The sequence below is a fragment of the Chanos chanos genome, chromosome 6 (genome assembly GCF_902362185.1).
Source record: "Chanos chanos chromosome 6, fChaCha1.1, whole genome shotgun sequence".
Classification (NCBI taxonomy): Eukaryota; Metazoa; Chordata; class Actinopteri; order Gonorynchiformes; family Chanidae; genus Chanos; species Chanos chanos.
The window spans coordinates 16,394,489-16,421,105 of NC_044500.1; the positions used below are offsets into that span (position 1 = coordinate 16,394,489).

General features: G+C 44.3%; 1 protein-coding gene across 1 annotated transcript in view; it reads left to right on the forward strand.

The window, feature by feature from the left end:
* The window catches only part of sorl1 (sortilin-related receptor, L(DLR class) A repeats containing), a 40,163-nt gene extending 13,755 nt beyond the window's left edge, over window positions 1-26,408 (forward strand). The window contains exons 6-48 of the mRNA XM_030776632.1: window positions 504-684; window positions 5,423-5,524; window positions 5,623-5,792; window positions 6,661-6,856; window positions 7,033-7,144; window positions 8,635-8,708; window positions 8,845-8,933; window positions 9,026-9,204; window positions 9,535-9,721; window positions 10,146-10,274; window positions 10,991-11,076; window positions 12,041-12,213; window positions 12,323-12,454; window positions 16,482-16,573; window positions 16,667-16,913; window positions 17,020-17,158; window positions 17,346-17,519; window positions 17,730-17,843; window positions 17,976-18,098; window positions 18,182-18,301; window positions 18,407-18,532; window positions 18,820-18,930; window positions 19,050-19,181; window positions 19,331-19,462; window positions 19,938-20,072; window positions 20,216-20,368; window positions 20,482-20,652; window positions 20,914-21,042; window positions 21,173-21,299; window positions 21,436-21,605; window positions 21,797-21,909; window positions 22,177-22,281; window positions 22,398-22,464; window positions 22,721-22,797; window positions 22,888-22,978; window positions 23,088-23,272; window positions 23,622-23,741; window positions 23,853-24,017; window positions 24,338-24,512; window positions 24,681-24,787; window positions 24,965-25,163; window positions 25,501-25,713; window positions 26,126-26,408. Coding sequence (XP_030632492.1) covers window positions 504-684; window positions 5,423-5,524; window positions 5,623-5,792; window positions 6,661-6,856; window positions 7,033-7,144; window positions 8,635-8,708; window positions 8,845-8,933; window positions 9,026-9,204; window positions 9,535-9,721; window positions 10,146-10,274; window positions 10,991-11,076; window positions 12,041-12,213; window positions 12,323-12,454; window positions 16,482-16,573; window positions 16,667-16,913; window positions 17,020-17,158; window positions 17,346-17,519; window positions 17,730-17,843; window positions 17,976-18,098; window positions 18,182-18,301; window positions 18,407-18,532; window positions 18,820-18,930; window positions 19,050-19,181; window positions 19,331-19,462; window positions 19,938-20,072; window positions 20,216-20,368; window positions 20,482-20,652; window positions 20,914-21,042; window positions 21,173-21,299; window positions 21,436-21,605; window positions 21,797-21,909; window positions 22,177-22,281; window positions 22,398-22,464; window positions 22,721-22,797; window positions 22,888-22,978; window positions 23,088-23,272; window positions 23,622-23,741; window positions 23,853-24,017; window positions 24,338-24,512; window positions 24,681-24,787; window positions 24,965-25,163; window positions 25,501-25,713; window positions 26,126-26,193 — 5,890 coding nt within the window. The 3' untranslated portion in view covers window positions 26,194-26,408. The remainder of the gene's footprint in view (window positions 1-503; window positions 685-5,422; window positions 5,525-5,622; window positions 5,793-6,660; window positions 6,857-7,032; window positions 7,145-8,634; window positions 8,709-8,844; window positions 8,934-9,025; window positions 9,205-9,534; window positions 9,722-10,145; window positions 10,275-10,990; window positions 11,077-12,040; window positions 12,214-12,322; window positions 12,455-16,481; window positions 16,574-16,666; window positions 16,914-17,019; window positions 17,159-17,345; window positions 17,520-17,729; window positions 17,844-17,975; window positions 18,099-18,181; window positions 18,302-18,406; window positions 18,533-18,819; window positions 18,931-19,049; window positions 19,182-19,330; window positions 19,463-19,937; window positions 20,073-20,215; window positions 20,369-20,481; window positions 20,653-20,913; window positions 21,043-21,172; window positions 21,300-21,435; window positions 21,606-21,796; window positions 21,910-22,176; window positions 22,282-22,397; window positions 22,465-22,720; window positions 22,798-22,887; window positions 22,979-23,087; window positions 23,273-23,621; window positions 23,742-23,852; window positions 24,018-24,337; window positions 24,513-24,680; window positions 24,788-24,964; window positions 25,164-25,500; window positions 25,714-26,125) is intronic.
* The last annotated feature ends 209 nt before the right edge of the window (window positions 26,409-26,617 follow it).

Sequence of the window (26,617 nt, forward strand, 5' to 3'; positions counted from 1 at the left end):
GTTTACAGAAAACAGAGAGAGAGAGAAGGAGAAAGCCCTCTCTTCTGTAGCATGAATGGGAGCTGAGCCTGAGCAGTCTAAAACTACAGGCCCAGACCTCCATCTGTGCTTTTTTTTTTTTTTTTTTTTTGCTCTTCAAAACGCTCCTTGATGAATTATTTATCAAAAGGATCACGTTAGAGACAAGTGGGACAGATTGGTTAAGTCTGTGTTTCAGTGTTTGCAGGGACGCTTATAGCTTGTCTGACAGGTTTGGCAGTGTGAGGTAGCTTCAACCTCAAGTTTCTTCCCCAGTTTGGAATTTTATGATATAACCTTTTTTTTTTTTTTAAATGTAACGCAGATATTTGTACCTCATAGATAGGCAATGATGTCATGGTAACACTAATATTAACACTTGTGTACCATCCATGCTAACGTGCACTTAATACAGCGATAATGTAAAGGGTTAGGTAGGGTTATTGTAAGGTAATACGATGTTGGTCCTGTGTGTGTTCTCTCAGGGGAGTGGAGCCGTACGACAGCCCCACCACAGTGTTTGTACAGAGGCACGAGCCCCAAGGCATCTCCAGCATCCTCAGCAGCACTGATTTCTTCCAAAGCGAGCAGAACCGCCAAGTCATCCTAGAGCGAGTGGATAGTTTCCAGCTTCGAGAAAAGTACATGTTTGCCACGACAACCAGGGTGAGTCTTTACCCCAACAAGCCTTTTGATCATCCTGTTTCTGGGGGGCTTTTTTTTTTTTTCAATTGAGAAAATAAACGGAATTTGTTAATTGCAGATCACTCCCATCTCAATTCTGCCCTTGTCCCAAGATGATAAATATGTCAGCCACATGTTTGAGAGGCGTAAACACTTCATCTGAATGAGTCACTTTGTACAAGGACCTGTTTGGCACTAGATAAGAGAACTTTTCATCAGTGTTAGCCTTAAGTCAACACTCATTTTGATTGTCACATGGAATTTTCTGGAACATATGGAGACAATTTGATTGCAAGGTTTGTTCCTGACTGTAAATTCATATCACAAATGTTCCAGCTTGCAGCAGTTCCGATAAATTGCTGATTTACAGTTAACAGATGAGCGCGATTTCCAAATGTATTTTTAATTGGCCACAGGTAACCTCATTGCGCTTCTCAAGAGGTTGGTTGGGTTAAGTAATGGAATCTGTCATAATCCTCAGCTCCATTTTGGAAAATCCCATTGATGACCTTTGAAATTCACTCGATTTCCCAAACTCGGGTGACTATCAAAGCATTGTTGACGTCTTTTTGCAGTCGATTTTGGTTGAGGTTGCTTGTTCATTGAATTATAATCATGCTGAAGTTCAACATTGCCTGAACCTTTAAGTATGTTAATGGAAGTGACATTTCTTCAGTGTCCTGGAGAAAGCTAATGGCTCATAGAGCCCAAAGGCCAGGCGCTGGCAATGTACTCCTGGAGTTGTTGTGAGATCACCGAGAAACAGACATTGTGTCAACATACTTCTCTTTTAAACATTTTTAGACCTCATAATGACATATAGCCTAATCCTAGTGTTAGCTTTCAGCTGCTTTTAATGGCACATTGCCCCTCAGTGAACACAAGATTTATTTTAACATTAAAGAGACAGGATTGGGCCTACATTAAACATGATGTAGACAGCAGAATTTCTTTGTTTCCAGACTTAAACAGCTATAAAAGATATAATAGACACAGAATGTTTGTGTGATTTATCTGTTTGTCTGAATGAGTTATATATTGCTGGCAGTTTTGAAAGTTTTATGGATGCTTGTCTGTAAATGTGTTTATTCTACAATGGAATGCCTTAGAGGCCAGTCACCGCAGCCCCCCCCCCAACCACACTTATGTAAATTGGCACTTCACCAAAATCTAAACCTGCACTAACTGTTTGACAACAACAGTGAGTGGTCTGAGCTGAGGGAGGGCAGTGAGCACGCTTGACCTCAGATACATTCTGATTAAAACCTAAAAGGACTGTGAAAGTGTCCAGTGTTGGCCCTGTAGATCCTTGGGGAGAGGACAGGGAGGAGGAGGAAGAGCAGTTTGTCTGACAGCGCTGATCTATGTGCCGTTAATGAAGTTTGTGGCTTTTTCTCCCTGGGGTGTCGCTAACCACTCATGCACCGCTTATCTGCGCTCTGTTGCCCAGCGTAACCATATGGCCTCTCTATCTCTCTCACTTGCTCACACTGCCACTCAGTTATACTCACTCATACCCTTTCTTGTTCTCTCTTTCTCTCTCTCTCTCTCTCTCTCTCTCTCTCTCTCTCTCTCTGCCTCTGCAAAACTGCTTTAAGGTACAAAGGGAAAAACAAAGTTTTCATTGTTAAACACTGTTAAACATTACAGCAGAATACAGGGTGCCATTCAGACTATAATAACACGTTTAACTACTTTAACAGCCAAAAACAAGTGGAGATCTATGTTTTGCTCTGATATGTAGGTTGTCTTTGGCCATAGTTGTCTTGGCTTTGACCTCCGCTATGGCCTGCAGCAAGCACAGAGCATTATTCTAGCCATCCTCTCCTGAATCTGGAGGTATATGCTGAGTAACAGTTTGCCTTTGGGAAGAAAAAAAAAGGGGGTCAGCAGCCAATCAGAGTTCATCAGTGTCCCAAGGAAGTCTCTTGCTCACTTTCCTCCGTCTCTGCGTACACTGAATCCTCCTATCTTCGGCTCAGCTAATAGGATTACAATAATGACTATCACAAGGGCTTTTGGCAGCGAGAAGCTCCTTAGACTAATTAAAGCTTCCACAGACGTGGGTCTTGTCATCTGATGGTTTTAGCCCGACGATAGCATATAGATTGTTAGTCATAACTGATCTTTTTTTTTTTTTTTTTTTTTTTTGAAGTAGTCCTCATCCTCCCCAGAGCTTTTCAGCTTTTTGCAGTTGAAACAGCCAGAAAAACAGCCATCGGAATGTAGTGTGAACTTTGATCGTGGAGTCTTCTCGTATTTTGCAATTTGACTCTTTCTGACTCCACCTTGGATTTTTGGCACAGAGGAGACAGAATATACATGCAGTTACCAACAGCAAATGACAGTTTTGTTTCCGACACGTGTGACTTGCTATTATAAACTTTTTTTTTTTTTTTAATCAGAGGAGTTTGAGTGGGACTGAGACCTGCTAACTGACACGTCTTAGCACCACGCTCCCCTTTTTTCACAGTTCAGTTCAGCCCCAGGTCCTGCTCCTCCAAATTGGACTGTGGCAGTTCCGTACTCCGACATTTGAGTTTCTGTCCCCGTGTGAAGCTGAGACTCTGAGATGGTAGAGATTGCCAGCACAGTAAGGCTGTTGTTTCCAAGATAAATGCCTCTCCCACAAAGAGGGGAAAAGTGCTTCCATTTGCCAAATTTGCATTCAGAGCGCAAGAAAGCGTGTCGTTTATACTGGCATGCAAAGGAGATTTTTTTTTTTTTTTTTTCGTTTACTGACTGGTGTGATGGCTTTGTCGCTCAAACCACACCTTTTTTACCTCTGTGTCGTTGGTGTACACTGATGCAGCTAGTGGTGGGCTTATATTTATTTCTTTATTTTATCTTTTTTTTTTTTCCTTCCCTTCATCAGAGCGCTTAACTATAAGCGAGGGTTGAGGTTTTCACAACTAGAGTGTAAGCTTAAAAAAAAAAAAAAACATGTCAGTGAGGTGGAATGGGTGCAGTGAGTATCAACATATTCCTTGATAAATATTTACTTCTTAACGAGATTTGTGCAAAATATGATCTCAAAATGTCTGCAGATTTCGCTCGTATGAAGCTTGTGCAAGTGTGTGGATGCTGCTTGGAGAGAAAACAGATAAACAGTGAAACATTATCTGTGTGTGTGTGTGTGTGTTTTAGTCTGACCACTCTAGATATGCATATACATGTGCAAAGCCAGCTGGCTGTGATGGCCCGGACTCTCTCTTTTCCTGGCTGTGGACTTGACTGTTGTTTCTACTACACTGTCTGCCATGGTGGAAGCTCTCAGCAACAGCTTGTGTTCCAAGATATTTCTCTTCCCCCTTCCATGCGCTTTCGGCCCAGCTTGTGTTTTGTTTCTTTGCACCACTGCAGTCTGTTCCTGGAGACAGCCGTTAACAACGAGATAAATCAATACAATGAATAGTGTTCCAAAGTGCCAGGCTGCACATGGGAGAGAGAGAGAGAGAGAGAGAGAGAGAACACTGCCAAACAGTGTGTACTGAAGAACAGGAAGTGCTTCTGTCAGATCATCGGGAAAGTTCCATTCATACATGCATTAGCACTAACTTTAAGCCTGTCAGTCAGACAAATTCCATGTGGTTCCTCTCAGCCTCAAACCTCCCCAACCCCCCACTCCCAACATGTTTGTTTGTGTTTTCTTCTCCCCTCTGTTAAGATCATCATCACAGGGAACCATTTGGGTTCTCCCTGGTAATCTAGGATGATGCAAAACCTGATTAAGCTGATACTTGGCGAAAAAACTGTCTCCAGTGAGCTATCTCATGTAGGGCTGGCTCACTTCCCCACTTTGTCTAAGCAGTAGAATAGAGCTACTGTATCCACACTTGTATGGATTGCCTCCTTGGCTGTCTGATCTCATTTATTCTTATGACAGAGAGATCATAACACTGCTTTCCCTCTTGATTTCCTTGCAATTCTACCCATGTTCTTAAGACTATCACTTAAGGTAATGTTGATTCATAGAGCTAGTACTGAACCTAATCTCAAAACAAGGTTGTCAGACTCGTGTTGTGGTGAAGACTCTCTGGTATGTGACCTTTCTCTGATCCTTCTCTTGTGTGAGAGATGGGCTGCCCAAAAGTTGTCAGACAAACATAGTGTCAAGGAAGTGGTACGAGAAAGAAGCTGCTGAAGATCTCACCTCTGAAGATTTCCTGTAGGGCGTGTGCTACACTGATGTCGACTGAAGCAACTCTTTGCTTTTTTGGACACAAAGAGCATCTGAGGACTCAATGTTCTTGTTCTTGCTGTGTCTAAGTCACAGGAAACTACCTCTTTCTTTTTGTTTTATGTTGCTCAAACGGAGCTGTGTTTTTGAAGAACAGATGAGCTGTGCATTAGTTTCTATTCAAAAAACCTCAGCACTCATAATGACAAACTAGCCTGCCGAGGTGAATATTGATCTCCTGTGAATAATGTTGGCAGAGCGTGTTAACCTGAGCTCTTGCTTTGGCAGGTTCTCTGAAAGAAGTGTTACTTGTCCCAGTATAAGTCAATCAATGCCTGCCGCAGTTGTCATACTATTAGATGAACCCAGGCAGATGACTGAGAGCTAAAGCAGTGTCCTTTTAATAAATGTGTAATTGTACTACATAACAGTACTATTGTCCTTATTAAATATTTATTGCAGTAAATGTTAGAATTGCAAAAACATGTGTTTCTGTGATTTGATGTGGTGTCTGTCTGATAAACTTCACTGTTTTCACAGACTCTGCTGGGAAGCCACGAACCTCAGTCTGTCCAGCTGTGGGTGTCCTACGAACGTCAGCCAATGAGAGCGGCCCAGTTTACGACACGTCACCAAATCACGGTCCGTACGTGGTACCCACCCACCCAGAGATATTTTGAAGCTACAAGCTTAGAAATGGGCCTGTTTGTTTACCTGCTGTTGTGTGCATCCCTCTGTAGGAGTACTACATAGCAGATGCCTCTGAGGACCAGGTGTTTGTGTGTGTGAACCACATAAACAACATCACACACCTGTACATATCCGACACCCCCGGCCTGACGTTCTCTCTGTCCCTGGAGAATGTACTGTACTACAGTCCAGAAGGCCCAGGGAGTGACACACTTATCAGGTAGTGCTCTGTTTGATTTTTTTTTTTTTTGTGTGCGTGATATATTTGCATGTGTGTGAAGGTACATTTTTGTATCTCAATGAATTCTTTATGACTCACACTGCCTGTACATCAGCAACCGTACAGCTGCTGAATTTAGCATTATTTTAGCAATGAAATGCATGTCTCTTTTCTTCGCTTAGACTAGGCTGTGTAAAATTTCCAGTGCAGTTAAGTGGATGGTTGTTAGACTCACTGCCTCTGGAAGACAACTTTGGCACTCTTTTCTTTGGCCCACGGATGTGTTGGCTCCTCTGTGTGATGTTAGCACTTTGTGTGATCCCCCCCCCCCCCCGTCGCCTCTGTCTCTATTAGCAGTGTCAATGTAAAAAAAAAAAAAAAGGCTCCCGTGTGCCTCTGGCCAGAGCCTCTGTGTGCATGACAAATTCAAGGACATGAAAGTGATTCCAGTTGCAGTACACTATGTACTCAAGCTCGATGCAAAAACATTTTTCCGCAGCTAAGTGAGACAGAGTAGATGCATTGACTACGGGACTGTGTCTATACTGCTCTAGATTTCTTCCCTAGACATTTCTTTACGTCTTTGATTAAGGTGGCCAGATCTCAATGCCGCTATTCTTCTTGATTTGATTGTCAGTCTGTCTGTATTCTTAAGACGGTTAACCTTTACATAAAGTTGATATGTGAAGGTGAAATAAACCTTGTCCTTATGTAATACAATTTTTTCAGCAGCTAGGGTGAGAAGAGCAATCTAAATTGTGTAGAGCAATGCAAAGAATGTGTAGATGTGCTGTTTCTTCTACTGTGTAATGTCAGCTCCACTTTCAAAGTATGAAAACATCAGAAATACGGTTTGTGTGTTTTGAAGGTACTTTGCCAATGAGCCCTTTGCAGACCTGTACCGGGTGACGGGACTGCGAGGCATCTACATGGCTACACTGATCAACGGTACCGGCTACAGCGAGTCCAACATGCGTTCTGTCATCACCTTTGACAAAGGGGGAACCTGGGAGCTGCTCCAGCCCCCCACGGCCGACAGCCTGGGAGGGACCGTGGATTGTCAGGTATACTCGGTAGCTCAGTGTTTTCACAGTTCTCACGGTTGCGGTGCGCGTCTCGGTGTATGTTAGTGTGTTGGTGCGGAGTAGGGAATTTTTTTTTTTTTTTCTGGTAAATGCATCTGCCATTGTCACCGTCTAAACTACTCTCTCTCTCTCTCTGTCTCTCTCTCTCTGTTTAGCTTTCCAGGGGCTGCTCTCTGCACCTGTCCCAGCGCTGGAGTGACCTGCTCCATATCCGACGGATGCCCATTCTGTCTAAGAAGTCAGCTCCGGGGCTCATTATGGCTACAGGTGGGTGATTCAATTACCTGCTCCTGCACTCTGCTCTCATTTTTCTTACTGTGTTTTTGGCAATGAAACAGGAAGCACACAGAGACTACCTACGCTCTTCCTTTCTGCTGGTGTATTGCAGCTTGTATTACTTGTGAGTGTGTGCCTGTGCGTGTGGTGTCTGACTGTCTGTGTGTGTGTGTGTGTGTGTGTGTGTGTCTGTCTGGGTTTATATGTGTGTGTGTGCCACAGTGTATGTATCCGTAGAGACTCAGGCACCCAGTGAGACTGGGATGCATTCACCAGACTGATTGAGCATAATAACAGGGAGAGCCCATGCCTCTGATAAAAGTCCTGTCTGCTTCACCACCATCATCACCCTGTTCACGCCAGGGCCAGGGAAAATAAAAAAAAAACAGCATTGATTTTCTTTTTCTCCTTCCATGTTTCGCTTGGAAGCGCTTTCACACTTTTGCTCTCTCTCTCTCTCTCTCTCTCTCTCTCTCTCTCTTTCTTTCTCCCTCTCCCTCTCTCTCCCTCTCCCTCTCTCTCTTTCTCCCTGAGAGCTTGCAGACCTTTAATTAAATCATTATTAGATAATGGGTGAGAGGAGAAGCGCCGTGCGGGAGGCTGGCAAAGACTGCTGCCCACTCAGGATGCTATCGCTCCACCACAGATGTGCTAATTATTTCTGCCTCAGCCAGCGGCCAAGTAACACACACCCTCCCAGACTGCAGGAGAGAGCGCTGATTACTAATTGTCGGACATCTTCAATGAGAAATGTGTTCACTGGCAACTCAGTGTTTAAAGCTATTAAATAGATGTTTTAAACCGAGGTCATTACCAGTTTTACAAGACGGTACTGAAACGCTTGCAGCAGTGTTGCTTGCTGGGTCCCCCCCCCCCCCCCTCCCCCTTTTTTTCCTTTTTTGCTTTTTTTTTAAGGAAAAGGTGTCTGAATCTTGACCTTCAAAAAGTATGTTGCGTTTGAGCTGACTCTGAAACTGGAAATTTCTTTCATTGAGGCTGTCATTCTAAGGTTCCAGGGGTGTTGCTGATATTCAGATAGAGCAAACAGTCTTTTCTGTTGTCCCCATCTCATTCTTGACACTGAACTGAACTTTAGTGCTAACTGAGGACTGGGTACAGTTTTCTTCACACCGGATCTGATGAATCACCAAATAGATCTCCCTGTGTGAGAGCTGTCCCTCTTTGTCACTCTGTCCTCTTCTCAATCTCACTCTCTTTCATTCTCTTTCACAGTGTTTGACGTATTGCTTGTCGAATACACTCGATAGATGAGAGATATGCAACCTGCGCTCTTCGAGTAGACACCAGACACTGTGAATTTTGACAGTTTTGTATTTCCTCTCAATCCCTCCCTCCCTCCCTCTCTCTCTCTCTCTCTCTCTCTCTCTCTCTCTCTCTCTCTCTCTCTTTCTCTCTCTCTCTCTCTCTCTCTTCCTCTCTCCCTCTCTCTCTCTCTCTCTCTCTCTCTCCCCTCTATGCAGGCTCAGTTGGGAAGAGCTTGGCCAACAAGCCTAATGTCTATGTGTCAAGCAGTGCAGGGGTCAGGTGGAGAGAGGTAAGGATGGTGCTAAGTGACATAATCATTTTGAAGGTCTATGTCTGGAAAATTGCTCTGCTTTCCGGCAGGTTAACATGATGAAGTATAAGAGTCACTGTACGTTTTGACGGTGTGTGGTGTGTCTTGGCTGCAGGCTTTGGCTGGTCCTCACTTCTATACCTGGGGTGACCATGGAGGGATCCTGATGGCTATTCCTGATGCAGGTCCCACCCAAACACTCAAGTGAGTTCCCCTGCAAAGAAACCTCATATCCTAGCCAATCAGAGAACAACTGGTTGGAATCGCTGATGTATCTGTGTTTGTGCTGGATTCAGGTTCAGCACCAATGAGGGTGAGACATGGACAGAGTTCCAGTTCTCCAAAGAAGAGGTGAATGTGTACCAGCTGATGACAGAACCAGGAGAGAAAAGCACCATCTTCACCATCTTCGGCTCTTACGCCAACCAGAAACACAGCTGGCTCATCCTGCAGGTCAACGCCAGCGACGTGCTCGGTGAGAGAGAGAGAGCATTGACATCCAGCAGAGGCTGAAGGGAAATGCAGTTCTGAGGCCTGGAGGGCCATAACAGTGTATATTTCTCAGGCTTTTTTGTGTGACGTTAACCCGTCACAAATTCTCTCAGGAGTTCTGGACACACATTGACACGCGTATACTCTTTAATTTGTCTAACAATATTTAGCTGTTCCATATGATAGTTGCTAAGTTTTAAGCATTTCTTGTCTGTAAAACAATACAGACAAAACAGTATTTTTTGTCTGTAGCTAAACACCATTTCTGTAAAACTGCCTGTCTGTCTTATTCCTGATGTTGGTCTGCGTTCAGGTGTGCCATGTGCCGAGGGCGACTATAAGAACTGGTCTCCCTCAGACGAACATGGTAACGGCTGCCTACTGGGCAGAGAGATGGTCTACAAGCGTCGCACGCCTCACGCCACCTGCTTCAATGGGGAGGACTTTGACCGACCCATCACCCTGTCCAACTGCTCCTGCACCCGCCAGGATTACGAGTGGTAAGGGCCACCTTTGTTTGAGTTAGCATCAATATTTGACTATAGCTCTGAACATTAATTATTGAGCTAAATATTGACTAAACTGAACTGGTACCTTGAAAACAACCCCTGGTTTGTTACACCATGTTACTTTAACCATGTTTCTGGTTAAAGACAAAGAAAAAAACCCACAAATAACAGACCAGAACCTGTAAAATTCATAGAAGAAAAAAAAAAACCCTTGGTCATTTACAATCAAAAATGTCCAGGTAATGGAGTAATTCATACTTGAGTCATGTTAAGAAAAGCATCGGTTAGTCAACACGTACTGTGAAATGTGACCAGTTCCTTTGATAATGACTTCAAACGCACAGACACAAGAAGACTGCTCGGGGAGTTAGTGACTAAAGGTAATAATTCACCATGTTTCTCCCCTCTCTCCTAGTGACTATGGCTTTAAGTTGAGCGAGGACCTGAGTTTACAGGTGTGTGTCCCTGACCCAGAATTTTCCGGGAACCTGTATGCTCCTCCAGTGCCCTGCCCTGTAGGCACCACTTATCGCCGCAGCAAAGGGTGAGAAAAGCACTGTCGCAAAATATCGCTCCCAGTGACGTTAGGAATGATATATGACATTTTCCACCTGAGTCACACGTTTCGAGTTTGTGGTCAGTAATTCTGTGTCATCTTGGCTTAAGGTCATAGTAACTATAATGAGCTGAGGATTCATAGCAGAGCAGATGGGCAGTAAAACGGTGATTTTCAAAGTGTGTCATTTTGTTTCCGTTCTCCTCAGTTTGAAGTAAAGGTGCTTTCAATAGCAAGTGTTACGGGAAAATGTTACTTTACTGTTATTTTGGAAATCGTAATAGTAAATTGTAAGATTACAGTGATGAATGATTCAATTATCTTGCAGAACTGCAGAACCTAATAAGAGATTTCTATTGTGGCTTTTTTTTTTTGTTCCATTTAGTTTCATCTAGAGGAAGGGAGGGGCATGAGGGGTTTTGGGATACCTTTTCTTCTATTTCAGGAGTCAGAGAAAGGAATGATTAGATCAGAGTTCATGGTCCTTTGACAACAGCATCACCTAGTGTTCAAATGCAGTAACGTCCCTCAGAATGCAGCCAGCCCATTAAAAGCACCAGTGACTGTGTAGCTGACATTTGCATTGTTTATGCTGACTGTTCTTTTCTCAGTAGCCAAGAAGACTGGCTTTGTAACCATCTGTGACAGTTTCAGTGTCAAACTCTGTGTGTATGTGTGTGTGTGTGTGTGTGTAACCCTCTCAGGTACAGAAAAGTGCCTGGGGATAGCTGCAGTGGAGGGGACGTGGAGGCCAGGCTGGACGGAGAGATGTTGCCATGTCCCGTCGGAGGTCAGAAACATTTCACTGGTTTCCTGGCTGCCCTGTAGAACCCAGTATAACTGTAAAACATAGACACTAGTGTCAGCCAACATAGCTGTAGAGCCATTAAAACAGACATAGCCAAAAAGTGTTACCCTTCTCCTGAAAAAGACCCATACAGTAAGATTATGTTAACCCCCCTCAACAAACCCATGCTTTTTAGGAGCCGGAAAACGTGATTGAGATGGGTTTGAATAAAACTGTAGGAAAAGCCTGCATACACGGCACTGTTAGCGTTTGCTTGTTCCTGCTCCAGAACCTCTTAGAAAGCATGAGTTAGCATCTTGCATTAGCTATTAGCGCTACAGCGGTTTTAAGCTTAGTGGCACTTCACCGTGAACAAGAGCTACGCGGTGACTCAGTCATTTATGTTCAGTCCACCACCTCCTTTTTGAAACATGTCGGCCTAGTCTGTCTGTAGCGCTCCGGTTCTTCTGTGTTGATGGGCTCTTGAGTCAAGAGGCTACGCTCCAGCAGCAAGCCTGATTACCTCAGACTCTCTGTCATATTTAGAGAGGACTGGAGGAAGATTGGATGTTCACTTCTTTAATGGAGGGGAGTTTTTTTCTTTTTCCTTTTTCTTTTTTTCTTTTTTTTTTTTTTAAGCAATAGCATAAACTTGAAGTATGTTGGTGGATGGACTGATGGGGGCACTTATCTGCTCTCACAGTTTGTTGTGGGGGGAAAAAAAAAGTAATGGAATGGTTTTAAATGTTTAATGAAAAGGCCCAACCTTTTCTTTTTTTGCAATGGATGAACTCGGTGAAAGAGGGGCAGCTGTAAAATGGCAGAGACCAGACTGAGATGAGAGTTGGCAAAGCTTGTACTTTGAACACCAGTTTACTGTGCATTTATTCGAGAGGGGAGTCCCATAAAGGTCCTAGAATGACATGTTTAAAAGTAAGAATGTGTGTGCTTTCTTCTTATTCTCCAGAGAGCAACGAGTTTATTCTGTACGCCGTGAGGAACTCCATCCACCGCTATGACCTGGCCACAGGAACTGACCAACCTCTACCCCTGTCTGGCCTTCATGAGGCTGTTGCTCTTGACTTTGACTATGAAAGAAACTGCATCTACTGGGCAGACATCTCACTGGACACAATACAGGTATAAGCACATCATTGTCCGGCTTTGGTTGTTATGTATATAGCGTAACTTACAAAGACAGAATAGACTACACTCTAACCTGTTCTCCTGTTTCTCTTTGGTTATTCAGAGACTATGTCTGAATGGAAGCACAGGACAGGAAGTCATCGTTAGGAAAGACCTGCAGAATGTTGAGGCGTTGGCCTTTGACCCCATCAGCAGACTCCTCTATTGGGTGGATGCAGGTGCTCAAAAGATTGAGGTAAAAAGACAAAAGGCATTTTAAACTTTATTGAATTGATTAATTTGTTTCATTCCATTAGCGGGCATGGGTTATAATGAATATGTAAGACATTTCTGCTGATTAACTGCATTATCACTCGAGCCAAAAAAAAATCAATTGTTATTAGCACTAGAAGCGCCGAGCGCCGGTCATTTGACCGCAGTGACCCAAAAAAAAATTAAATCTTTGCACTCGGTCAAATTTCAGGACCCTCCTTTCATGACTTTTCCTAGATTTGTGCGTTTTATCACCCAGCATCCTTAAATTTTTAAAATCACCCCGGTACAAGCGAATTTAAAGCTATTTTGCTTCTATTTCTGTCAGCCTCGCGTTCGGCCATGTTGTTTCCTGCCTTTCAAGGCTGCGATTCTCTTTTCTCTCAGCAGATGTCGCAAGAGTTCGCACGTACTACCTTTCTGTCTTTATTTATATATATATATATATATATATAGATAGATAGATAGATAGATATGTGTATATATATATATATATATATATAGATAGATAGATAGATAGATAGATAGATAGATAGATAGATCTCAGGGATCAGAGTTTTATATATATGTGTGTGTATAGATAGATAGATAGATAGATCGAGAGTTATAACAGTTATAAATTGATATAACATAATGTGCAAAAATGACGACAATAATTTAATAACTATGAAGCGCATTTTTGTTTCATGTAGGCCTACATATGACTGTTCGTGTGTAGACTATGGTAAGCTTTATTCTCATGTCACGACATTACATTATTTTAGAGCTGCAACAATAATTTATAATATTAAAATGCAAATGTTTTGTAAAGCGGATAAACTTATAATAAACGCATTTTTGTTTCACGTACAGGGGCGTAACTAATTATTGTATGACTTAGATAGTTGGCCGGAATTTTGCGAATGCTAATTCATTCAATATAATAACACCCTACGCAAGAGACGGCACAGTATGAGTTGAACAAACTGTTGGCAATACTCGGGGTAGAGCGCGAGAGTGCAGTTTCATGAGAGAAACCCCAGGCCCCACATGTTCTGCCATGGACAATATTACAAGTCCATTGAGCAGTTTACTGCGTCTGATTTACACAGAAATGTGGTGAAAGATTCAGAAATATTCTGAAGCAGAAACTGATCGAAATGATGCAAATAAGTTCAAACTGCGGGTCTCCTGTATTTGACAGGTATTACGAGCGGTAAAAGCATGAACCTGGACGACTACTGGTCTGCTAACTTGGGAAATCCCATCTTCAGAGACGGATGTCTCGACAGAGATTTTAAGATATCATGCGCTATCTGCGCTTTGATGACATGAATACAAGGGCTGCCCACCTTGTGACAGATAAATATTTGATATTAGATTTTCGATAAAGTATTGCTTCTTACACACCTAGTGAGAACATAACTGTAGATGAACAACTGTTCCCTATCAAGTCGTTACTGTGTCGTTTCACACAGTACATGGCCATTAAACCGGGCTAATTTGCTATTAAATTCTGGGTGGCCGCTGACATTGAAACAAAATACATATGGAACGCAATTCCCTATCTAGGGAAAGATGACAGTAGGCCGGCAGTAAGCCGAAAATTTCTTCATCTCGTTGGCACTGACAAACAATCTTTTGGTCTACGTTGAAGGGAACTTCTGAGTTGGTCAGTTGACCAAGTGATTCATGACGCGGTCGTTAGGAGGGGGTTGGGATCACACCTAGGCTATTGTTCTAACAATAGACTATGGCACTCTATTGGGAGGGGGTTGGGAGGTGTTACTCGTAGGTTACTTGGCAGGCTAGGTGTTCGGCTACTCATAGCCCACTGAATGCATAGAAAAGTGTTTGCTTCTGTCATGGCACAGAATGATCTGTTAGCTGTGGTAGATTATTAATTTATTAAAATGCAAGTGTAAAGCTTGATATGCTCGGCTGGGCTTATTATGTGGTATAAGCGATAATTTCACGGAGACAGACGAGTTCGGGACTCTAAACTTCCACAAGTTTTGATTTACACGCGTTGTAATTCTCAACTAATTACTGCCTGTCTTGTCATTCCGATTGGTAGCTCTACCGAGTGAGCATAAAGTCCAGTTTATAGCTTACTCCGTCACCCGACATGTCGCTCAACAATAGCGTTTCTGAGACATCGAGATTATAGGCCTATTTATATACCACAATGTGCAAAATGACGACAAAAAAATTTAATAATTTAATGGACCTACGAAGCGCATTATCGTTTCGTGTAGGTACACTGGCGTAACTGTTGCCTATCATTTTGACACTGCTTGGACTGTAACTAATCACCATACGACTAAGATGTCAAGCTCAGTTGTAACGACATTATTTTACAGCAACAAACAACAATTTACGATCTTTCAATACAAGTGTGTTTTGAAAAAAGGATAATTAATATACGCATTTTTGTTTTACGTCCATGTGCGCAAGAAGTCTTGGGAAATCCCATTTTCAAAGAGACAATGTCTCGACAGAAATTCCGAGATATGCGCAGTCTGCGCTTCATTGCGACATACATATTTTGTGAAAAAAAAAACCCCATTCATGCATATTTATTCATGTCCAATCTGTGCCTACATTTCTATTACATATGTGGAATTAGATTTAGCTGCTCGATGGTAGGCAACTCGCGGTATGAACTAGTTTTGGCCGAATCATTCAAATGCGGGAAACTAACGATAGACTATGGCACTCTATTGGGAGGGGGTGGGGAGGTGTTACTCCTAGGCTACTTGGCAGGCTAGATGTTAGGCTACTCATAGTCTACTGAATGCCTTGAAGACACAGGTTCAGAACTGAAACGCTTTAGCCTTATTCTCCAACGCCATTCAAAGCATTCTCACACTCTAAGCTCTTGGACTGTACCCTTACAATAAATGAATGACTAGGGACAAAGACGTGATCATTGTCAGTCAACAACTGAATGTTGATAAAGTCGGGCTACGCAAGTGTAGTCTAACTCACAACGTCTGTGACATCCCTTATAATAAATTAACTCCCCAAGGCAGAGGACTAAATATTAAAAACAAATACTTGATATGCTCGGCTGGGCTTATTATGTGGTATAAACGATAATTTCACGGAGACAGACGAGTTCGGAACTGAAACGCTTTAGTCTACTTCTCCAGCGCCACCCAAAACAGTCTCACACTCTAAACTTCCACAAGTTTTGATTTACACGCGTTGTAATTCTCAATTAATTACTGCCTGTCTTGTCATTCCGATAGGTTGTTCTACTGCGTAAGCATAAAGTCCAGTTTATAGCTTACTCCGTCACCCGACATGTCGCCCAACAATACGAATGTCCAAATCTGTAATCGCTCCCTACAATAGTTAATTTACAATCACAATTGGCTAATTTTTGCACTACAGGGACCGTGCCCTTACAAGAAATTAATCACTTTGGACAACGACGTGATCGGTCGACAATTGAATGTTGACAAAGTCGGGCAACGCATTTTACAGACCAAACGCAGTCTAACTGCCAACGTGTGTGACATCCCTTAAAATAAACTAATTCTCCAAGGTAGAGGATAAAATATTAAAAAACAAATACTATGAAAAATTAGTCTTGTTTAGGTGGTTTTATTGTCGAATTTGATCAAGACGTCTTCTGGAATTTATCCCTTAGGAAACACAAATAAGTAATCAAAACATTATGTTGAATGATGGAAGGGCTGGACAACAAACGTTCTAATGAAATAATAACCGACTATTAACACTGAAATGAATGATACACGGGCCGAACGCGAATTGATCTTGTAAGCAAACTATTTGCTTCGTGCAAGAAGCGCCATCTAGCGATCATTGTGTGTCAGCAACAGTGTCCTTGTCTAATGACTCGGCGGTCTTTTGACCGCCTAGCCGCGGTTTAAGTAGGTAAAATCTGTACGGCGCTCCTAGTAGGTAGTCACAGCGGTCAAATGACCGGCACTCGGCGCTTCTAGGTATAAGTAGGTCAAACCGGCGCGGCGCTTCTAGTGTTAATGATTATCTCTGTGTAGGTATCAAACCCTGACGGGGACTTTAGGCGGACTTTGCTCAAAGCCACTGTGTTGGAGCATCCACGTGCCCTGTCCCTGATTCCTGGAGAGAGGTAAGTCTTCTTTATGCTCCCCTTACCCAGATAAGACCTGCTACTGTCAGCCACCCAGTCCAACACTGACTCCCGTGGGTTGTCTGTTCCCAGCCTGATGTTCTGGACAGACTGGGGAGACCGGGCGGCCGGAATCTACCGCGCCTGGATGGACGGCTCCAACGTGTCGTGTATCGTGTCGGAAGGCGTGCGCTGGCCGAACGGCATCACGGCCGATGACCATTGGCTGTACTGGACGGAGGCTTACGGCGACCGTATCGAGAAGGCGGACTTCAACGGTGGCCAGCGCACAGTGCTTATGGAGGGTTTGCCACACCCCTATGCCATAGCAGTCTTTAAGGTGGGCCTGCAGCTTCTGTGCATTATCAGGTTATGTTTTACAGTTACATTCGAGAAAGATTTGGCCTGGAGATGAATGTTTTTCTTTGTGTTCTCTACATGTGTAGAATGATCTGTACTGGGATGACTGGTCTAGAATGGGGATTTTCAAAGCCCCCAAAGCAGGCTCACCAGACAATGAGCTCTTAGTGGGAAGACTCACTGGGGTGATGGACCTCAAGATCTTCTACAAAGGCAAAACCAAAGGTCAGTAGGCACACCTGGTGAAAATAGATTAGAGCTTAAAAAAATATTTTAGGAAAAGTTACTTGGGATACTTGCCACTCCCTGCTCATCTGTGTGTGTGTGTGTGTGTGTTTGTGTGCGTGTGTATTTGTGTGCATGTGTATGTATGTGTCTCTTTGTGTATGTGTGTTCACCTTCACTCCTGCAGGCCATAATGCGTGTGCAGACCAGCCCTGCACTTTGCTGTGTCTGCCTCAGCCCGGGCACAGGCACACCTGTGTTTGTCCAGAGGGAACACCCACGACCACACTGGACTCTGGAGAAGTCCAGTGCCGTTGCCCCACAGGATACGAACTCCACAACAACACCTGTGTGAGAACAGGTAAGCAAAACGGGCAGACTAACCCCAAGAAGAAGGAGGAATGACTATGTTTTTTTGCCATACATACATAAAATCAACCTGACCTTAAAACAGGAGTTAAATGCACTCTAATGAGCTGTCAAAAGTAATGAGATACTAGGTTCAGTCCTGAAGATGTATGAGGTGATGTGTGACTTTTCTAATGCTAATGTTTATCTTTTTTTTTTACAGAACAAACGTGTCTGCCAAACCAGTATCGCTGTTCTAATGGCAAATGCATCAGCAGCATCTGGAAATGTGATAGTGACAATGACTGTGGAGACATGAGTGACGAGCAGGAGTGTCGTGAGTAACCTTACTGCACGCCCCAGCCTCACATCACACCCTGTTTTTCTCTTTTTTTCCTTTCTCTCTCTCTCTCTCTCTCTCTCTCTCCCTCATGCTCTGTCTCACATTGTCTCCTCTTCTCTCTGTCAGCCACCACATCCTGTGACCCTTCAGTGCAGTTCCGCTGCGTGACGTCTGGTTCCTGTATCCCACTGGCTTTTAAGTGTGATCATGAGGATGACTGTGGAGACAACAGTGATGAAGAGCACTGTGGTAAGAAAGAGTCCCTGTGTGTGTGTGTGTGTGTGTGTGTGTGGTATCGGGTGGGTTAATGACCCTGGTTCTGCGCCTTATAGACAGTCACCAGTGTGGAGCTGGGGAATTCACGTGTGCGCGAGGTGTGTGTATTCGTGATGCCTGGCGCTGTGACGGAGACAATGACTGCAGAGACTGGTCTGATGAAGCTAACTGCACAGGTACTTACATAAACCTTTCCCACACACACACACTCAGAGACACACACACACACACACTCACACCTGTCAACAGCGTCTACAGATTTCTCTGTCTCTCTTTTTCAGTGGGTCACCACACTTGTGAGAGCAGCAGTTTTCAGTGTCACACGGGTCACTGTATTCCTCAGCGATGGGTGTGTGACGGAGATGACGACTGTCAGGATGGCTCAGACGAAGTGTCCTCCCTCTGCGGTCAGTTGACGGGCACGGCACGCTCGACGCTGCTCCGCTCTTCATCATATACTCAACACACAGAATGAGCAACTGTCAACAAGTACCCTCATGTGCTTTGTTCTGTGAGAAAGAATATGACAATACATCACAAAAGCATTAGAACCAAACAACAGAAAAACATGTTTACGTGTTTTGCATCGGTTGAGAGAGGATACCATGTAACGGTACACAACACTGTTTAATACCAAATTCATTTCAAAATGACACTTGTGGAACTGAAATGGCGAGTTGTTTTATTTTTGCAGCTGGGGAGCGCTGTAATGGATTCCTCTGTTCTAATGGAACCTGCCTGCCCTCCAGTGCACACTGTAATGGCGTCGAAGACTGCCCAGGGGGCGCCGATGAGCAACACTGCGGTGAGTGGTCCCCTTTATCCCGAAACTGGAAACGCTACAGAGAGTGCACAATGAACTGTTACTTTCATTTCCTGTAAATGGAAATATCAGTGATTAACTGTCAGTCCTCTCTCTCACAGACCCTCTGTGCACACGTTACATGGAGTTTGTGTGCAAGAACCGAGCCCAGTGCCTTTTCCAGTCCCTCGTCTGTGATGGCACGAGGCACTGCGCTGACGGTTCCGACGAGGATCCTTCTTACGCAGGCTGCTGTGAGTCCGGTTCTCTCCGGCTGAGCCTCCATGTTTGCCTTGCTCGTGTACATATGCAGAGAGCCGCTTAAGATGATCACTCAGTGGAGTGTTTATCTGGCTGCGAGTGTGTTTTGATAATTCTCCGACTTTTTTTTTTTGTCCTACAGCCACTCGTCCTGAGTTTGAAAAGACGTGTGACGCCTACAACTTCCAGTGTGCCAACGGCGTGTGTGTGAGTTTGGAGTGGAAGTGTGACGGTATGGACGATTGTGGAGACTATTCGGACGAGGCTAACTGTGGTAAGTGCGCGTGTGTGCGTGTATGTGTGTGTGTGCGTATGTGTGTGAGAGAGAGATACACCGTGTTATCCCAAACCAGGCTCACTGAAAAAAATCACTCTTATCTGTGGGGATTATATCAGCCCTTTTATCTGAGTGAATGTGTTTAAATTGGTTTTAACAGAAGTGTCAGGGTGTTTTACTCTCTCTGTCTCACAACCCACAGGAGTTTGTTTGATTTAGATCCTTGTTAAGATTCGTCACTTTCTTTGATAGTAATGGATCTCTGTTGTCTGTCTTTAATAGGATTGCGTAAGACTCAATCTACAATTTACAATTTACAATTTGGTATTTGGCAGACGCTTTTAGCCAAAGCGACTTACAATAAGTGCATCAGTCAGATCCTAATCTCACAAAGAGAAATAAAGCATATTTGTTACGAGGGTGTTTGTTTACTGTCACCAACAATTTATACTCCTATCTTCCATCTTGACAGCTTCCTCCACTGAGGAGCCCAGCTGCTCACGTTACTTCCAGTTTGAGTGTAAGAACGGTCGATGTATTCCCAGCTGGTGGAAGTGTGATGGGGAGAATGACTGTGGAGACTGGTCAGATGAGTCCCAGTGCACAGGTACACAGCCAAGACCTATACACAGTAACGTAATGAAGAACCACTGCCATTTCAGACATGAACATCCAATTACAAAATGTGTTTGTGTAGGTGTGTTTCTGTATCTGTGTGTGCAATATGTGTGTATGTGTTTGTGTTTGTAGGCGGAGTGGTTCCTCACACACCATCACCAGGCCCAGCCTCCTGTGCTCCTAACCGCTTCCACTGTGGTTCTGGTGCGTGTATCGTCAACTCGTGGGTGTGTGATGGTTATGCAGACTGCCCTGATGGCACTGATGAAGTGGGCTGTCCCACAGGTAAACTCTGACTCCCCCCCCACCCCACCCCTGTCATTGACCGATATTTCAATCTAATGCTTATACTTCAGGCTAACCGTCTGTGTGTTTGTGTGTGTGTGTGTGTCACACAGCCTCCAACAGTAGTGCCACTCATGCCCCTGCCCCCACCCATGCTCCTCCTGCGCCCGGACGCTGTAACAGAGGCCAGTTCCAGTGCCGACGACCCCCGACCTGTATCCCAGACTGGCAGCACTGTGACGGGCATCCCCACTGCCAGGACGCCTCTGATGAGGCCCACTGCCGTAAGATTTCATCCACACACACAGAGTAAATTTAAAAAGGAAAAGAAAAACTAAAACTGGATATGTATAATGGCAAGAATGAAACCTCTCTCTCTCACTCTCTCTCTTTTTGTCTGCCTGCTTGAAGGCATGACATTAATTTTTTTTTGCATGATCAAAACAGTGTCTAAATACACAAACTCTCTCTTGCTCTCACACACAAACACATATAGAATGGCAGAAATGAACCCTCTCTCTCTGTCTCTCCGTTCCTACCCGTAGCTACGCGGGGGCCGTTGTCCTGCGTGAATGGTACTCTGTGTGCTGATGGTGAGATGTGTGTGCTGGACAGTGAGAGGTGTGACGGCTTTATGGACTGCTCAGACCACAGTGACGAGGACAACTGTACTGGTGAGAGTCTCTGTGAAAAAACACGGTCATTTCTCCCTCTACCACGGCGCTCCGAACAGCTCTCTCATCTCAGATTAACTTCATTTCACATCTTTCTTATTTCTCTCCCATTCAATCTCTCTGTTTTCAGCTACCTCCCTGGTCTATAAAGTCCAGAACCTGCAGTGGAGTGCAGACTTCTCCGGTACCGTCACTCTCACGTGGTCCCGACCCAAAAACATGCCAGTGTCTTCCTGCTCTTTCCTGATTTATTACAGGTAAAATTCTCTCTTTTGATTTCTGTCTGCTACAGGTACCATGCCCTCTCCCTGTATTATCTGGATGTGTAGTGGATTGATGACCGGTGGTACATCTGAGTCAGTCACCAGTGTTTGCTCTTTACTGTCTCTGCAGGGTGGTGGGTGCTCAGCAGTGGGTTGTCATGGAAACACATAGCAACAAGAGCAGCTACATCCTGACGGTGCTGAAACCCGACACCACCTACCAGGTGAAGGTGCTGACACAGTGTCTCAGCAAAGTGCACAAGAGCAACGAGGTGCTCACGCTCCGTACACCCGAGGGATGTGAGTAGTCGGCGTCTGCCTCGTCTCATAAACACACACACACACACATACATACTGTGTCTCCCCAGACTGTGCTCTGGAGGAGGAAAGGCAACCACCAAAAATTCTCATTTTATTGGTTGCTAACTCTCACACTCTCTTTGTTTGTGTGTGTGTGTGTGTGTATGTGTTTGTGTGTGTGTATGTTGCAGTGCCCGACCCTCCCCAGCACCTGCAGTTGTCTTGTAGCACTGAGGAGGATGGTACGGTACAGGTGTCCTGGAGCCCCCCTGATAACTCACATGGTCTTATCAGAGAGTATATCGTGAGTCCCAGGCATTTTCTCTTACACAGTCAGTCATCTTTGCCATTGCATCCTAGACATTAAATACCATCACTGACCAGATTGACTTCTTCCTGTTCTACTGTTTACACTGTCAGTGTTCCCTCTATCAGTTTCTCAAACCAAGAAACATAGGATAATTGCTCAGTTGTTGAGTCATATCCATTGTTGAGTTATGTCCAACTTCTATGTGATAGTATTTAAACAACTATCCTAATAGTGTTGTGTGTGTGTGTGTGTGTTTGAAAGGTGGAGTACAACGAGAGAGGTAGTGCCGAATGGTTCTCCCAGCGCAGCACCAGCACTAGCACAGAGGTGAAGAATCTGCAGCCCAGCTCCCTTTACAGATTCAGGGTAAGACTCACCGTATCCAGCCTGCCCATTCAGTACCATTCAACTACAGGAACACCACTACTTACTACAGCACATACTCACACACACATCTGGCCCTGGCCATCACTGTATTTCAGGTGGCTGCAGTGACCAGTCGAGGTGTAGGAAACTGGACGGAAGTCAAAACCTTTTCTCCCCAGAAAGGTGAGTTTTACACAGGACCGTAAAATATGTTATTTATTATTTACAGTCATCTGATAACTTTTGATTTTTGTGTAAGGCTAATCATTTACAGATTGTTTAATTTTTACCTGTAAACACGTGGATTTATTGACGTGAAAGTTCCAAATGAATTCTGTCTTCTTCTGCAGTCTCTGTGTGTAGACATTTTACCATTGTGTGCGTGCGTGTGTGTGTGTGAGGTGTGCAAATGTATCATCTCTCTCTGTTTTCTCCTCAGCTCTAGCAGCTCCCACTGTGACAATTACAAGTATCAGTGAAGACTCAATGACCTTGTCCATCAGCTCCACGTATGAGGTTAGTGTGTCAATAGTGTATAAGTATGAGAGAGAGAGAGAGAGAGAGTAGGTTGATTTTCATTCTGTCTGTATCTCTGTGTGCCCTCAGAAAAAACACTTTGTAGTGGTGCTTTCCTGGGTGTTTGACCAACACGTGAAAGAGAGCAGAAACTACAATGTCACTGCAGCAACATTAAGAAGTAGGCAGTAGTCTCCTTGTTGCACATATTTAAAAAGTCAAATCTTACAGGCCTTTATAAATGGATATTAAACGTTGTGGTATATGTGTATGACTTGTTTGTTGTGCAGTTGGAAACCTTACTGCAGGGACCATGTATGAGGTAGCGGTGTGGGCACACACGGCGGATGGAGACAGCCCCACGGCGCTTTCCAGCCGACAGACTACCGGCACTCAGCCTGCCAAGCCCCTGCTCAAGGCCCGAGCTCTCAATCAAAGTTCTGTGGAGTGCACATGGACAGGCCCACAGGCTGAGGTCAGAGTCCTGCAAGTCATCGACGCGCCAAACACACACACACACACACACACACATGGATTGGTCACACATGACACAGATGCAGGTCAGATACACACACACACACACAGCACATACATAGTAATATATTTAGTAGCAATGCGACAGCTGAACCACACTCTATCAAAGGCCATTACAGTGTGTGAATGAATGAGACAAGGAGAGTTTTTACTTTGTGCAGTGTTAATTTTTCATGTCAGTTTGAGAGGTCTTGAGAAATTCACTGAATTCAATCACGGAGAACTTTGACCATTGTACGTGATGCCAGATGATGACGTCTAATGATATTTCGATATGTTTGTCTGTGCAGACATATGGCGTTTTCTACGCCACTTCCTTCTTAGATCTGTACCGCAGTCCTCACAGCCAGAACAGCAGCAGAAACAACATGACCATCACCGTGGACAGCGACGAGCAGTACCTCTTCCTTGTGAGCATCCTCCTCATCCTCTATATAACCTGGCTGAAGCCGACTGAAAATTTCTTCTAACCCTCTTTTTTTGTGTTTTTTTTTTTTTTTTCTTCCCTCGTTCTGGAATAGGTTCGGGTAGTCAGGCCATACTTGGGTCCTCCCTCAGATTATGCTGTAGTGAAGATGATTCCCAATGAGAGGCTGCCTCCGCGTAATCTCCACAGAGTTCGAGTGGACAAGACCCAGGCCACACTGAAGTGGCAGCCCCCATACGACTCTCCCAACTCTCCCCTGGTACCTTTCCTTTGCACATACATATCACACAGGCATAGTGCGGAAGTTTCTGGAAATTCTATTTTGCAGTAAGACTGGTCAGGGAGACCTGTGACTTTTCTGTGAGTTATTTCACGCACTGGCAAAAATCTAGAAATGTTTTTTTTTTTTGACAACTTGAAAAGAAGGTTGCGCACTACGCTGTGAGTGAGGAGTTCAGTTAGTTTACTTGGCAGAGGTACGGAAGCTTCCAGCACATGCTAGGCTCGGGATTCACTGGATTTGTCTGAGAGATTTGGAGTTGTCACAGCTTTGAATGTGGTTTCTGTCTTTGCGTCTAGACATACGTGATACACGTGAGAGACACTCTGCGTAAGACAGAGCGTGACTACAAAGTCATGACGCAGAATAATACGGTGGAGTACATTGTTAAAGGCCTAGAACCTGGCGGCCGCTACAGTGTCTCTGTCAGACTGCGCAACATGAGCAAGGAGGTCAGCTACACACTCAACACAGGTACTACACCTCTACACACAACCAGATAGAAACTCTGGGTGTGGCAAGGCAATGAGTGTGCTCTGGTGTCAAAAGGGACTTTTATTTTGAATTTTGGTCCAGGACGCAGAAAATTGCTCTAAACTTTTAGGTGTTTTGCTCATGTGTCTGTATGTGTCTCTGAAACAGTCCCTCTGCCTGCTCCTGATGCCCTTAAAATCCTGACCGAGCAAGACCACGTGTTTCTTTTCTGGAAGAGTCTGGCTGTGAAGGATAGGTCCTTCAACGAGACCAGGGTGAGTGGAAGGCGGATGTCTCTTACCCAGCACCCAGTCTCACATCATCACCTCAGCTTCACACTCTGTCACACTTTAAGTCCCCTTGACTCACATACTCATGGTTCCTCTCTCTATATATATATCTCTCTTTCTCCCTCTCTCTCTCTCTTTCTCTCATTTCTTGTTTTTCTGCAGGGCTACGAGGTGTATGTCCATGACAGTGTGACTAACTCCACCACCTGCCTGGGAAACACCACAGAAACGTTCTTCAAGATCAACAACCTGCTGGTGGGACATAATTACACTTTCTCTGTGCGCGCCCGCTGCCTGCTCAACGGCCAGCTGTGTGGAGAAGCCGCCGTGCTGCTCTATGACGAACTTGGCACATCCATAGGCACGTGGACAATTCCCTCACCCTCAATGTCACCTCTCTTACCCAAACCCTTACGTTTGACGCTTATGATGGTGGTTTTGAAATGATTTATTGAGTTTGTTAAGTTTGTATGTACAGCTTACTAACAACAGGTCAGCAGCTTTGGTAAATTATGTATAAACATATATTTGCTTTTTTCAGATATTACTTTGGGAATAATGTAGCCGAAATACTTAAATTATCCTCATTTGTAGTTACAGTTGAAGCATACGTGATGTGATGTGTGTTACGGTCAGTTACTCTGGTGTAAATAAGGAAGATTACGTGTTGAGAAGTGTGTGTGTTTGTTCTCTCTCAGGGCCCAATGATTCGGCATCCAGGTCAGGCAGCTCCAGAGACATGGCTGCAGTGGTGGTGCCCGTACTCTTCCTCCTGCTCCTGGGTGTTTGCGGAGGCCTGGTAGTCCTCTACCTCAGACACCGTCGCCTCCAACACAGCTTCACTGCCTTCACCAACAGCCACTACAACTCCCGCCTGGGCTCCGCCATCTTCTCCTCAGGAGACGAACTGGGTAAGACCGAGGAGTCTTCTCACTGGATTTCTCCATTCTGTGTGTCATTAACAGTTAAAGTCTCATAACTGTGGTGTTGAAGGCAGGCCAACTTTGTGCTGGAGAGCCTCATTCTGTGTAGGCTTTGCTTCAGTCCAACACAAACATACCCAAAGCCTCAGTTAATTAAAGTCCTCAGGGGTTTTGTGGAGGTTGATCAAAGGTTTTACATTAAGGTTGAAACTTAATCTTATGGTCATGCTGCTCTCCAAAAAAGGGGGTTTAACCATCAGCTGTTTTGTATTATTCTAACAGATAGAGGTTCCTCAGAATGCTTTTACCATTTAAGAACTGTGCCTTCTCACTTTTTGTCTTCCCTTCTTTTTTCTTGTTCTTTCTCTTTTTTGTTTTTGTTTTTATTTTTTTTTTGAAGGTGACGATGACGAGGACGCCCCGATGATCAGTGGCTTTTCAGACGACGTTCCCATGGTGATAGCGTAGCGGTGTGGACGACTCTTTATTTTCCTTCACCCCCACTAACTCCCCCCCGCGCCCCGCCCAACCCCCACGTCCCCTCACATACCGTCCTGCACTCGTGTCTCTGCTGGTATGGCTTACGGAAGCAGGACTACTCCTCAGAGTCCACCACCTCCACCACCATCGATTGACCCCCTGCCCACCCCACACCTCCCCAAGGACAGCTGTCTGTCTGCAGATTCAAGAAAGAAAAGTGAAAGAAACGAAAGAGATATTTTTTAAATCTAAAAAGATGCACTTTTTCGGATGCGCAATAACTTATTTTTTTATATATAATATATGTGGGTAACGGACTTGTAACTGAAGAAAGCTGTGAAGGAGTTTGTCAGCTGATCCTTTTGGCTCATTTAGCAGGAGATAAAAAAACAAAACAAAACAAACAAACAAA